Source organism: Peromyscus californicus, unplaced genomic scaffold (genome assembly GCF_007827085.1).
Source record: "Peromyscus californicus insignis strain IS unplaced genomic scaffold, ASM782708v3 Scaffold_7__1_contigs__length_154581171, whole genome shotgun sequence".
Classification (NCBI taxonomy): Eukaryota; Metazoa; Chordata; class Mammalia; order Rodentia; family Cricetidae; genus Peromyscus; species Peromyscus californicus.
This window is the reverse complement of record NW_026294595.1, coordinates 46826071-46840870: the sequence shown is the minus strand read 5'-3', so window position 1 is coordinate 46840870 and position 14800 is coordinate 46826071. Positions and strand designations below refer to the sequence as shown.

At 39.7% G+C, this 14800-nt stretch overlaps 1 protein-coding gene across 1 annotated transcript in view; it reads left to right on the top strand.

The window, feature by feature from the left end:
- The window catches only part of Cfap210 (cilia and flagella associated protein 210), a 32038-nt gene that overhangs the window by 11281 nt on the left and 5957 nt on the right, over nucleotides 1–14800 (top strand). Inside the window, exons 5-8 of the mRNA XM_052724443.1 lie at nucleotides 239–395; nucleotides 2413–2552; nucleotides 6070–6262; nucleotides 12650–12814. Of these exons, the coding sequence (XP_052580403.1) occupies nucleotides 239–395; nucleotides 2413–2552; nucleotides 6070–6262; nucleotides 12650–12814 (655 nt within the window). The remainder of the gene's footprint in view (nucleotides 1–238; nucleotides 396–2412; nucleotides 2553–6069; nucleotides 6263–12649; nucleotides 12815–14800) is intronic.

The window sequence follows — 14800 nt, the reverse complement described above, 5'->3', positions numbered from 1 at the left end:
TGTCCTGTCTAAAGACAAGGAGCACCTGAGTCTGCTGTCAGGCTTCTTCCAAACAGAGTGGGTTTGGAGCCAGGCGATCTGGCGGTCCTGGGTTGTCCCGGTTGTCTTCGTCACTGCCGTTTTGTGTCTTCTTTTCCAGAAGAAAACTCGATACCCTATCACCCCAGGTTAGAACCTGCTGCTTCTCTCTAAAATATGTCTGGTTTGCTCTCACTTACACTTACATTTTTTGCTTTAGAATAAAGGAACGTGAGAAGGAGGAAGAAAAAAGGAAAATAAATGAAGAAAAAGATGCCGAGGAGATAAAGCGTCAGAATTTGCTGTATGAAATAGAAATGAAAAAAAAACTAAGCAAGAAACAGAAGGAGATCGATGAAAGCAGGAAACTGTTCTTGGTAAGTTGAAAATGCCTCAGTGGAGCGGTTACACAGTCAGATGCCTGACACAGGAAACGCTAGGGGAGGAAACAAGTGTCCAGCAAGCTGTGTTCCTGTGAACCCTTCCTTGGAGTGAGCCTATTCAGCATGGTTTTGTGCAGATGGAAGTCCATGCAGGAGAGAAAAATAATACGTTTTCTATTTAAAATTAATTTCCTTAAAAGCTGTGAGGAATGAATGGGGGTAATTTATGAACGATTTTGTTGTGATGTCTTATGGATGTAATTTATTTGATTTCATGGTTTTTTAAATATTTTCCTTTAACATTTTTAAAATTTTTATTTTTAACTTATGCCTGTGGGTGTTTTGCATGCATGTATATCTGTGCACCACATCTGTGTTGTGCCTGCAGAGGCCAGAAGACGGTGTTGGATCCACTGGAACTGGAGGTACAGGTGGTTGTGAGCCACTCACCATGCGGGGCTTCTGCAAGAGCAGCCAGTGCTTTTAACCACTGAGCCATCTCTCCAGCCCCAATGTTTCTTTTAATTTTTAAGTAATACACGTACAAAGTTAAAACATTAAACACCTGGAATCAAATGTTACCAGATTTGTTTAACCTTGTCTTCTGCTGCTAATAGGTATTATGTATTATTTTATTTTGTTATTATTTGTATTACATTTACTTGTGTGTGTGTTTGTATGTGCATGTGCAGAGCACAGAGGGCAACTTTGGGGAGTCAGTTCTCTCCTTCTACCACGAGACCCCAGGACTCAGGACCGTGAGACTCAGGCAGCCTGCCTTCTTGAGCCGTCTTGCTAACCCCTGTATTTAGTTTTTATATTAGGTTCCAAATGGTATCAATCTGATTTATTAGTGTCAGCCATTGTCTGCCTCTTTGTCCTGGTTGTGGAGGATTTGGCTCTCATCCTTTGTAATGCATTTCTCATCTTCTACTCAAGAGTTAGCACACTAAGTTGTTATCAGGATTGTGTAAATATTTGCCTCTGCAGATCCAAGTTATACACCACGGTGGCTCTAGTTCTTCCATTATGTGAATGTTCTTTTTCATTTGAAGACAGGGTCTCCCTAGGCAATCCTGATTGGCCTCAAATCTATAATTCTCCTGCTTGGCCCCTCCCTCCATCACACAGATCACAGGTGTGCATCACTGTGCACACTGTTACAAATCATTACCGTTCTACCTTGATTTTCATTTGTTTAGTGACTACATTTTTGATCTTTTTAAAATTTTATTTTGATAACTTAGGGTTTTTCCATATATTCAATGAATTTTGCCCAGTGAATATTGATAATTTTCAGTATTCAACTGAACAATGGGCACTTACCTATGTTGTTTTCCTTAGAGCGTATCCACTGAGCCTCCTCCATCCCCTCTCCTTTAGGACTGCCTGCTCCCTAGGCCTGCCTGCTGCCTGGCTGTCGTCCTGGGGCTTCCCTTGCCACTCTGTTTTGTTTTTGTTTTTGTTTTTTTTTCCGAGACAGGGTTTCTCTGTGTAGCTTTGCGCCGTTCCTGGATCTCGCTCTGTAGACCAGGCTGGCCTCGAACTCACAAAGATCCGCCTGCCTCTGCCTCCCGAGTGCTGGGATTAAAGGCGTGCGCCACCACCGCCCGGCCCCCTTGCCACTCTGACTCAGATGTCTCCCTGTTTCTGGTTCACTTTCCCTCTTGCTGAAGAATATCCTTGAGCATCTTCCTAAGGAAGGGTGTTTGGGATGTCAGTGATTTGTTAGCTATGTTCTAAAGTTTCATGCCACTGATACTACAATTTATTTACTCAACCATCTCTGCATTCTAGAATACTTATAGATTGTTTCCAATATTTTTGTGTTATTAATGTAAATAAACTTGATATAAAGTATGTGGACATAAACATTTATTCAGGCTTCTGATTATTTTGGGATAAATTTTCAGAAGAAAAATAATTATGTGAGAAGCCATAACCATTTGACAGGTTCTTGGTAGATATGTTAGAAGGCATTTTTGTGACAAACCATACTTCTTTCCTTAAGGACCATATGCATGACAAAAATATCATCCGAGCTGTAGAACAGCAGCAGCAAGAGGAGGAAGATGAAAAGATCAGAAAGTTTATCAAAGCCAAAAAACGTCTTATACAAATGAGGAAAGACAAGGAAGCCGAAACACACAGGTAGGATTTAAAAATACGTTTTGGATTTCTTTACCTTATGACTGTGAACGCTTTGCCTGCCACATGGAGACGTGCCTGTTGCATTCCTTGGAACTGAGGTTGTGGATTGTGGTGAGCCATCATGAGGGTGCTTGAAATGGAACCCAGGTCCTCTGCAAGAGCAATAAGTGTTCTTAACTGCTGAGCTGTTTGTCCAGCCCCACAGGTAGGATTCTTACATAATTGCTAAAGTGCTCCCTGAGATTGCTTTTCTTTGGAAAATGAAGTCTCAGAGATGACTGGGACATTTGGTGACATGAGAGTTTTAGTTTGGGGCATGAGAGTTGAGGTGTACCCATGGAATGTTCCAGAACTCTCTGTGGTAGATTGTTGAAAACACTGGTCTTCTCTAGGAGAAAGAATGCTGAGCTGGAGGAGCCTTGTAGACATCGGTCTAATCATTTCCTTTTCTTATTGCCGTCTATGAACATCTGAAAAGAGACAGCTGAATGGAGGAAGAGTTCATATTGGCTCACAATGTAGAGTATAAACAGCCCGTTATGGCAGAAAGTCATGGTGGCCAGAGCTGCTCATGGCTGTGGAGGCAGAAGCCTGAGGCTGTTTGTTCAGCTCTATGTGGACCAGAAAGCAGGGAGAAATGAATGCTGGTACATCGGCTCAGTTCATTTTCTCTTTCCTTAATCCAAGCCCCCAGCCCATGGGATGATGCTGTCCAGATTCAGGATGGGCTTCCCCTCTCAATCTTCTCTGGAAATGCCATAACAGATGTGCCCAAATGTGAGCCTCACCAGTGTCCTGGGTCTGTCTATTTGTCTATCTTTCTTTTTTATTGGGTTTTTTTTTTTTTGTTTGGTTTTGTTTTTTGATTTTTCAAGATAGCCCTGACTGTCCTGGAACTCACTCTGTAGACCAGGCTGGCCTTGAACTCACAGAGATCCACCTGCCTCTGCCTACCAAGTACTGAGATTAAAGGCCTGTGCCACCATAGCCCAGAACTCTTAGATCTTTAGTAAGTATCACATTCCTATTGAGGATTTTCAAAATCACCCAAATTAAAAATTGTATCTTCTAGAATAAAACCACAAAATAAAAAGTGAAAAATAAAGGAAAATTACATACTTTGTTATTTCTAATATTGTAAGACACTCCTGATTCTTCAGCCAAAAGAGGAAAGTTTTATTTTGGCTCACAGATTTGGAGGCTTCAGTTCATAGGCAGTTGGTCTTGTTGCTTTTGGATCTACAGCTAAGTGGTACACCAGGAGGGGAGTGTGTCTGTCAGGAAACTGATGCCATTGTTGAGATGTGGTGAAGAAGGTGGAGTGTAATTGAAAGAAGTATGTTACTGCAGACATGCCCTGGGGCTATATCTTTTGCTAACCTTTTCTTTTTCTGTTTTTTAATTTTTAAATTTTGGTTTATTCGTTTTATTTTACGTGTGAGTGTTTTGCCTGCATATATGTCTGTTTACCACAGATGTGCTTGGTGCTGGCAGAGGTCAGAAAAGGGTGTTGGCTCCCCTGGAACTTGAGTCAGGGATGGTCGTGAGCCACCATATGGATGCTGGGAGTCCAATCTGGGCCCTCTGGAAAAGCAAAAGTCCTCTCAACTAGTGAGCTGTCTCCCCACACACACTCCTGCTTGCCCTTTATACTTCTTCCTGTCTACCATTTTTCTGTCTCGTTCTGCCATTTTATTCCCTCCATGATAAACTAACACCTGAAAACATGAGCTGAAATATCTAATACCTTCTTTTAAGTTTCTTAAATTAGGCACTTTGTTATAGCACTGAGAAGACTTATACAAGGGTGGAGATCTTTACCATTTTCATTGTGAAGTCCTCAGTACCTAGAATAGTGTCTGTAAATAGTAAACTGTTCCGTCTGTAAATGTGCTTAGAACAGTGTTTTGAAATGTTAACTGAACCGTCATCACCTCTTCCACCAAGTCTTCTGCATGGCTCTCTCTCATTCGCACGGCCTTTACCACCATCTGCCCTATGTATTTGAATAAATGTCTCTTTTCCACTTTAGACTCTACTTTCTTTGCCCATTCACAGTATCTTTTTCACAATTTCTCATACAAAACTTCACCAGCTCACTCAATAAATTAGTGAACTTGTCATAACTAATTAAAATATTTCTGTTTAGTCTCCTTCCCTCATTCTTTTAACAAAATGTGCTTGTTGTGTATGATGTCCCAGACACATACTTGGCCCTGGACTAGAAAGAGTTCATCCAGCCCCTGACCTCAGAAACTTCACAATGTATAGGACAGGGACATATAAACAGATGAAATCAACAGGTCTATGATTTGGTTCTGGATGGGATGTTGTGGTAGTATGAATTATTTAGTATTTTGGTAACAATATAGTTATTTCCAAGGTTTTATTTAAAGAAAGGGTTTTTATAGTATAAATCTCAGTGTTAGGGCAAGCAGAATAGTTCAACAAAGTATTCCAGAATATGTTCTGGGCTGCACAAGCAGATCCTTGATGTACATATAAAAACTGCACGTGGTAGGGTAACTAACCCCAGTACTGCAGAGGTGGAAATAAGTGGACCCTGAAGGATCACTAGCCAGCTGTCTAGCCAAGATGGTGAGCTTTAGACTCAAAGAAGAGATCTGTCTCAGAAAACAAAAACAAATAACAACAACAACAAAAACAAGTGGGCATAGTGATGCACGCCTGCAGTCCCTGCACTTGGGAAACAGAGGTGGGAAAATCTCTGTGAGTTTGAGGCCAGCCTGGTGTACACAGCAGTTCCAGGACAGCCAAGGTTACACAGTGAAACCCTGTCTCAAAAAATAAAAATGCTGGGCCTGGAGAGATAGCTCAATCGTTACAGCGCAGGCTGCTTGCTCTTCCAGAGGTTTAGTTCCCAGCAACCACATGGTGGCTCACAACCATCTCCATTGGGATCTGATGCCCTCTTCTGGCATAAATGTGTACGTGTAGATAGAGCACTCAGATACATAAAATAAACAAATCTTTAAAAAAATAAAAGTGCTGAGAGCTATAGAGGAAGACATTGCAATGTCACCCTCTGGTCTCCACTCGCACCCACCCTTACACTCATACACTCATGGCCACACGCATGCACACACCACACACATACACACAAGAAAAATATTTCCCCGTGCTATAGAGAATCTTAACGTCTTGCTTTTACACACGTATACATGTACATACATATGTGATTATATTGTGCATATTGATCACTTAGAAAAGTTTAGAATATATGCTACTTTGTAGTTGTAAGATTAATTTCCTTATTTAGCTCAAGTATTAACATTTCTAAAATATATGACAAATTAGTTTCCATTTGATATAATCATATATATAATATATGTGTGTATATATACATACACACACATACACATAATATATATGACCACAGACTTCTTTTTTGTTTTGTAGATGACTATAAAACGCCTCCGCTTCCCTAATGAAAGTATTTTAACTCCTTTACAGAGCTAGTCAGGATGATTTGGCAAATGTGGTTGTTCTGTTATAGGCTAATGGAAGAACGGAGAGAAAGAATAAATAACTTCCTAAGTGAACTAATGAAAGAGAAACTTGACACTGAAGATTTGATTATCGCTAGAGACATTGCTGAAGCCGAGGCTGAACTGGAGAGAAGAGAAAAAGACAAACACGAGAAAACTCAAGCCCAGCTGAAAGCAATCGCAGACTATAGAGCCTCTGTGGTAAACACTTCAGTTCCAGGGCGTCGAGCTGAGACGCCCCTGCTGTGGCAGCTACCTCTTGCCTCTCTCTCAAAACTAACAGATTTGAAAAAGCAGTGTGCAAATTGTCTTCCCACATTCTTGCAACAAACACTTTTTTATTTATAAACTCTATTATATAAATTATATTATAAAAAACCCTTGCAAATAAAAAAATTCTACACTGAAATGAACTCGATGCAAAGTCCACACATCCTGATGAACGTCTCTACAGTTAGGATGGCCCTTAGGAGAAGACATGCAGCTTCACATTGGACTTGACACTTTGACTGTTGAGTTTATTTGTACACTCTTATCCTCCACCACGGGCGAAAACTCCATGACAGCGTTAGAACTAAATGAACAGTTGGAGCCTTTCATGACTCCTCCTCATTAATTGCACCCAGTCCTTCCTCATCTCCTAATGATTAGCTCTTCTTGTTCTCTTTCCTACATCACACACATGTACATTTATTTACACATATACATATATTATCAGCTAGGTTTGTATATAAGGAAGAACATGAAGGTTTTTTTCTCCTGAGATTGTGTGATCTTACCTGAAGTATACATTCTAGGACCATCCAATTTCTTGCAAATATTCAGGTTACAGTTTTCTTTAGAATATATACAACATATTTTCACTATCCATTCATCTGTTGATGGAAAACTAGGTTGATTCCTATTTTTTTGTTATAGTGAATAAAGCAGCTATAAACATGGGGGTTTAATATTTCTGTGGTAAGGTATGGAGTTCTCTGGATATTTGCCCATAAGTGAAATAGCTGGGGAAAATTGTAGTTCTGTTTCTAAATTTTTTGAGAAATTTTCAAACAGATTCTCACAGTGCTCACAGTGGCTGTATTAATTGGCACCCTCACCAACAATAAATAAGGGTTCCTTTCTCTCCACATCCTCTCCAACCTTCGTTGTCAGATTGGTTGGTGATGGCCGTTCTGACGGGGGTGAGAGAGTATCTTGAAGTCCTTTTAATTTGCATTTCCCTGATAGCTATCGATACTGTGCACCTTTTCAAACAGTAATGGCCATTCACGGTTTGTTTGTTTGTTTGTTTGTTTGTTTGTTTTGTGTTTCAAGACAGGGTTTCTCTGTGTAGCTTTGCGCCTTTCCTGGAACTCACTCTGTAGACCAGGCTGGCCTTGAACTCAGAGAGATCTGCCTGGCTCTGCCTCCCAAGTGCTGAGATTAAAGGCGTGTGCCACCACCGCCCGGCCACCATTCACGTTTTTATGTGTAGTATCTGTTCAGGTCGTTTGCTTTTGTTGATTGGCAGTTGTGTTTCCCTAGTGTTTAATTTCTGCCATTTGTAAACTCTGGATGTCAGCCCCTTGTCTGAAGGTGGCTAGTGATGATTTTCTCCTGTCTGGGGTCTGTCTGTGATCTCTGCTGGTGGTTTCCTTTTGCTACACAACCCTTTTTATTTCAGGGAGCCCCGTCTGTGGATACTGGGGTTGGTTCCTGTGCTGTTACTGTTCTAGTATATTGTTCCAGTATATTGAAGAGTATTCCCTCTGTTTTCTTCTAGAACATTTAGTGTTTGGGGCTCTAAATTAAGGTCTTTGATCCATTTTGAGTAGATTTTTATACAAGGTGAAAGGTAAGAGTCTCTTTCCTCTTCTGTGGGTGGAAATCTGGTTTTGCGAGCACCATTGGCTGACTAGGCTGTGTTTTTCCAATGTGTGTTATTGCCTCCTTTGTCAAAAACTAAGTGGGCACAGCTCTGTCACTCTATTTCCAGGTCCTCTGTTCCCTCCCTTTGATCTGCCTGCCTTTTTATGCCAACACCAGGCTTTGTCACTATAGCTCTGTAGTGTAATTGGAAGTCAGCTATTGGACCATCTCCAGCAGGGTTCTTATTCCTTATAACCGCTTTATCTCTTCCTTATCTTTTGTGGTTTCATATGAAAAAAATGCTTGTTTTGACTTTTTTAAACCTATGAAATATGACATTAGAATTTTGATAGATGTCATGTTAAATCTTTAAATTTATTTTTGCAGTATAGCTATTTTCACAGTATTTATTCTATCAATCCAAGAGCATAATAGAATGCCTTTCCATTGTCTAGTATCTTCTGTGATTTCCTTTTTCAGTATCATGAAACTTTTGTTGTAGAGGTCTATCACTTCTTTAGCTAGATATATTCTTTAATACCTATTTTTAGAGTTATTTTGAATGGAATATAGTTCCCAGTTTCTTTCTCTGAGAGTACAATATGAAGGCTATTGTTTTCTTTACATTGATTTTGTACTCTGCAACTTTACTGTTTACTAGTTTCAAACATTTTCTAATAGACATAATAGGATCTTTTAAATAATCATGTCATCTGCTAATAGGGATAGTTTGATGTCTTCCTTTCTATTTTTATTCCCTTATGCTTTTGTCTTGTCTAATTGCTACAGCTAAGATTCCAAGCACTGTAAGAAGTAAGAGAGGGGAGAATGTCTCGTTCCTGATTTTAGAGGAAATGCTTTCAGTCTGTCTCCATTTAGTATGTTGGCTATAGGTTTGTTGTATATAGCCTTTATTATTTTGAGGTATGGTCCTTCTATTCCTAAAATCTCCAGAACTTTTGTCATGAAGGCATACTGGAATTTTTCAAATGCCTTTTCAACATCAATTGAAACAACTATGTAGTTTCTGTCCTTAAGTTTATTTACATGGTATACTACATTTATTGATTTACATATGTTGAACCAACCTTGCATTTCTGGGATGAAACCCATTTGGTTATAGTATGTAATCTTCTTAATGTGTTTCTGAATTTTGTTTGTAAGTATTTTGTTGAGAATTTTTGCATCTATATTCATCAAAGAAATTGGTCTTTAGTTCTCTCTCTCTCTTTTATAGTATCTTTACCTTGTTTCAGAATCAGAACAACATTGGCTTCACAGAATGAATTCGATAGTGTGCCTTCACTTTCTATTTTCTGAAACAAGAATTGGTCTGAGGTCATTGTTGAAAGTTTGATAGAATCAGCAGTGAATCCATCTGGTTGTCGACTTTTCTTTGAGGGAAAGCTTTTAATAACAGCTTCAATCTCATTGTTGTAATTGGTCTGTTTAAGTTATATCTTCAGGACTTAATTTTGGTATATGATATAATTTACAATTTCTGGATTATCCAGCTTTTCAGAGTATAAATTTTCATCTTCCTTCCTTCCTTTCTAATTTTCTCCTTCCCTTTCTCCCTCCCTCCCTCACACATCCTCTCTTTTTCTTTCTTTCTTTTTGGTTTTTTTTTTTTTTTTGAGACGGGGTTTCTCTGTGGAGTCTGTCCTGGAACTTGCTCTGTAGACCAGGTTGGCCTCAAACTCGCAGAGATCAGCCTGCCTCTGCCTCCTGAGTGCTGGGATTTAGGGCATGCGCCACCACTGCCTGGCTCATATTCATTTCTAATGATGTTCTGTATTTCATTGAAATCAGTTGCAATGACACCCTTTGATCTCTAGTTATATCAGTTTGCATCTTTCCCTTCTTTCTTTTTGTCAGATTAGGTAAAGGTTTGTCAGTTTCTATAACTTTTTCAAGGAACCAACTGTTTGATTGCCTTTGTGTATTATTTACTAAATCTATATTTCAGGGAGTGGAGAAATGGCTCAGTGGTTAACAGCACTGACTGCTCTTCCAGAGGATCTGGGTTCAATTCCTAGCACCCACATGGCAGCTCACAACTGTCTATAATTCCAGTTCCAGGGAGGCTGACACCCATGGCAAAAACACTAATGCACATAAAATAAAAATAAATAAATTAAAAAAATCTGTATTTCATTAGTTTATTTGCTAATTTTATTTGATAATATTTATTAATTCTTGCCATCTACTGTGTTTGAGACTGGCTACTTATTTGTCTTTTTTTTTAAGAACATGAGGTGCATCATTAAGTTATTTATTTGATAGCTCTCAGATTTTTTAACATATAAGCACTTGTTGTTATAAATGTTCTTCTTATGACTCCTTTGCTGCCTCCAAGACATTCTGATAGGATGTGTTTATCATTATAATTTATCTCTAGAAATTTAAATTTTCCTCTCTGACTTCTTGGATGACCAAATGTTCATTCAAAAAATGTGTTGTTTAGTCTCCAAGTATTTTTTTTTGTAGTTTCCATAGTTTCTCTTATTGTTTAGTTCTAGTTTTATCACATTATGGTCTGATAAAATGCAAGGAATTTTCTCAGAATTTTTGCTTATGTTGAGACTTGGCTTATGTCCTCTGATGTGGTTGATTTGGGTAAAGGTCCCATGTGCTGCTGAGAAAAACGTGTATTTCTTTCTGTTAGATGGAATATTCTGTATATTTCTATTAAATCTAGTTCACCCATAGTATATTTTACCTCTGAAGCATCTTTATGTGTTTTAAGTTTTGGGAGAACTATCGAAGTATGAGAGTGGATTGTTGAAGTCCCCACTACTATTGTGTCAAGACCTATGTGGCCTTTTATGTTTTAATGCTTGATATATGAGGTTAGGGTTTCCAATATTTGATGCACAAAGGTTTACAGTTGTTATCTCTTCTTGATGAATTGTTCCTTTTATGGAGTATCCTGTTTTAGCTCTTCTAACTAGTTTTGGTTTAAAGCTTACCTGGTCTGATATAAGGATGGCTATGCCTGCTTGTTTACATTTTGTTTGCTTGGTGATTTGTTTTCCATCTTTGATATTAAGCTTTACTGCATTTTTTTTCTAGCTTGGAGACAACATATAGTCATTCTTGGTTTTGTTTTTTTGTTTAAAGATTTATTTATTTATGTATGTATTATGTATACAGCGATCTACCTGCATGTATGCCTGCAGACCAGAAGAGGGTGCCACATCTCACTACAGATGGTTGTGAGCCACCATGTGGGTGCTGGGAATTGAACTCGGGTCCTCTGGAAGAACAGCCAGTGCTCTTAACCATTGAGCCATCTCTCCAGCCCCTCATTCTTGTTTTTTAATCCAGTCCATTAGTCTGAACATTTTTAGTGATGAGTTGAGGCCATTTACACTTAAGGATTTATCATAGAAAGGGCTTGTTATTTTGTATAAGCCAGCTAGATGGTGTTCTATTCTGCTGGATTGTTGGTGTTTTTCTTTCTCCTGTGTTAATTCTGAGGGTTTGCTGAGTTGCAGTGTTGGACATGCTGTTTCTTTCCTCTGGTTTATCACGGTCAGGTTTATTGGGTCAGGCTCTCTCGTCTTTGTCCTGTGAGGCATTCTCTGCAGTACTGGCTTGCTTGTCGTGAATTGACTCCATTTCCATTTGTCTTCAAATACCTCTGTCTGGCTCTTGTCATTGCTGATGAAGAGTCTGGAGTAATTCTGATGTTTCTGCCTTTGTGTGAGTTGATGTTTTTCTCATGCTGCCTTAGGAGTATGCCTTTACTTTGTGTTTTTGACTTCCTGACTATAACATGTTGTGGAGTTTTTTCTGGGGTCATGTCTAAGTGGAGGTCCATCTGCCTTCTGTTTGGATGCCTCCTTTCTGTAAATTTGGAAAGTTTTCTGCTGTTCTTTCATTAAATCGTCTGTCTATTCCATTTGATTTTTTCCTCTGCTCCTTCTATTCCATGAAGCCAGAATAGGGCATTGGATCCACTGGAACTGGAGTTACAGATGGTTATGAGCTACCATGTGGGTGCTGAGAACCAAACCCGCTCCTCTGGAGGAGCAGCCACTGCTTTTAACTGCTGAGCCATCTCTCCAGCCACCACCACCCCTCTCGCAAGCTATTTATGGATGCAAAGCAACAAGTTCTTCTTCAGAACTATCTTAAATGAAAGGATTGCTTTTTATATTTAAATGTTTTAAGAGAAGCCACATAAATTACCTGATTGCATTTCTGTATTTCTTAATCCTAGAAAATAGATCCCTTCCTTATTCCCTATATGTCTATCCTAACATTCAAATTACATGGCTCAAACATTTTAGCAATTAATTGTTAACATAGCAGTATTTCTGTACCTTGAGGTCTTGCTTTTCTGTTCCTGTATTTTCTTCTTCCTGCTCCTGCTTGGTCTAGCCTCCTTCCACAGAGTGTCACTATGTAGCCCAGGCTCCTCTTGAACTTCTCATCTTCCTGCCTCGGTGTCCTCCCTGCTGGGATTACAGGCATGCACTACCATACACAACTGTGAGTGCTGTCGTTTTTAACAAAGAGATTGCTCTATGTTACTCTCCGTATGTTTTCATTAAGTATGTCTCTTCGATAGTCAAGAGAATAAATAAAGTAACCCAGCCACATGCATGCAGTTTCCTGTCCTCCCGTGGCCCCTGGCTCTTTGCTTGAAGCATTCTGACTCCATTTCTTTTTAATGAGAACTGTTGGCTAAAACTGATTTAATTTTTTCCTTTGTCATTAAACATCTAGATGAAAAATAAAGAGGAAGAAGAAAGACAAAGAAAAATAGATTCTAAAGAACAGTTGATAGCTGTCTTGAAGGCAGATAAGATTTTCCAGGAGCTTGAAAAGGAGAAAAAGCTCAAAGCCAGCAAAGAGAAACGAGAAATTCAAGACGCTCACGTTCAGCAAATGGTAACTGTTCCCATTTTTACAGGGATTTTAAAAGTAAATATGTAGTAGAGATTTTGTTTTGGTTTTCTTTCTCTTAAGTGGTTTCCTTTTATTGGAGAGGAACAAAGGATCATTATGGAGTCACGATAAAAATATATTAAAGATGTGAAATTAGTTTTAGAATCTCTGCTCTTTGGTCCTCTTCTGTGATGGTTTATGGGTTGACCTAACTGGAGCAATAGGAATGGAGAAACAGAGATACATAGAGAATAGCAAGGATCGGGTGGGTCATGCACTCTGATGAAGACACACACGCAATTGCAGCCTAGAAACTCAGCAAGTTTATTTCATACCTCTGAAGTGAGGAGGTGGGGCTGTTATATACAGCCAAACCAGGAGGCAGGGCTATTATATACAGCCAAATACAGAGTCAGGTTTAGTTCATCTCGGTAGGGGGTCTCTGTAGGGAAACAGTCTCAAGCTGTAAACATCTAGGAGGAGGAAGCTGTGGTGGATGTTTTCTGCACATGCTGTTGGACCAGGGGAAGGTTTGCCTCCTTCATGAGGCATTGGCGGCCTTGGCATTTTTGTGCTCATGTCAGGAATAAATATTCACTCAGGACTTCATCCACTCCCCACAGGTCTCATTCTAGGTTTGTTTGTTTGTTTTTTTGTACACATTTTATATCCTTCTTTAGTGCCTGTTATGTTTATTGAATACTAAAGAAATGCAGATTCATGGGATAGACCCTAATGCTTGTCCTGTTACATTTTTCTCCCACCTTGACTTTCTTTTTTTTTTTTTTTGTTTTTTTGTTTTTTTGTTTTTTTTGGTTTTTCGAGACAGGGTTTCTCTGTGTAGCTTTGCGCCTTTCCTGGAACTCACTTGGTAGCCCAGGCTGGCCTCGAACTCACAGAGATCCGCCTGGCTCTGCCTCCCGAGTGCTGGGATTAAAGGCGTGCGCCACCACCGCCCGGCCACCTTGACTTTCTTATGGCACATTCCAAAGCAGTCTACCTCTAGATTGCCAAACATTATTTCCCCATCTTTACAACAATATTCCAGAGATCACGTTGATTAGGATTTCGTGGGCTTCGATTTTAAGACAAGGGAATGTTAGAGATTTAAATGATGAGTAGAGAATCTGATGTCTAGTCATGTCTGTGTAGAATCTTTTCCAAATATGTAGTCTTCTTTCCCATTCCTACCAGCAACAGGTATAAGTGTGAGTCTTTCTGCATCCTTCCTGAGCCGTGGCATTGGCATCTTGGGATGCTGACCATTCTGATGAAGTGGTGAAACCGAACTCTTCAGTGCACTCCTTTTCATATCCTTGTTAGACATTTATATGACTTCTTTTGCAAAGTGTCTCTTCCAACTTGTTCATTATTTTGATTTGTTTTCTTTGTGTATATGTAGAGAGGTGTGTGTGTGTGTGTGTGTGTGTGTGTGTGTGTGTGTGTGTAGATGAGCATGTGTGTGCATGTGAGGACCAGAGGCCAGCCTTGGGTTTTGCTCCTCCAGAGCCCTTCACATTGTTTGAATCAGGGTCTCTAACTGGGACCTGGGGGTCAGCAATTTGGCTAGACTGGCTGCCTGGCAAGTCCCAGGGATCTGCCTCACTTTACTGTCGCACATTTAGGGTTTAAAGGTATACCATCTTGCCCAGCTTTTTACATGAGTTCTAGGATCCAATTCAGTCTTCATGTTTTCGCAGAAAGCACTTGAGTGCCTAAGCTCGCTCTCTAGCCTCGGTTTTCTCTCACTGCTGGAGGGGTGTGTGGTGTGTGTGCACATGTGCATGAGAATATGTGTACACACGTGTGGCAACCAGAGGATCACCGTGGGCATCTTCCTGGATTGTTCGTCACCTTACTTTTCAAATTTTAATTTGAGTGTGTGTGTCTGTGTGTTGTATGTATCACATGTATGAGGGTGCCTATGGAGGCCAGAACAAGGTGTCAGATATCTTGGATTTGGAGTAACATGTGATTGTGAGCTGCACA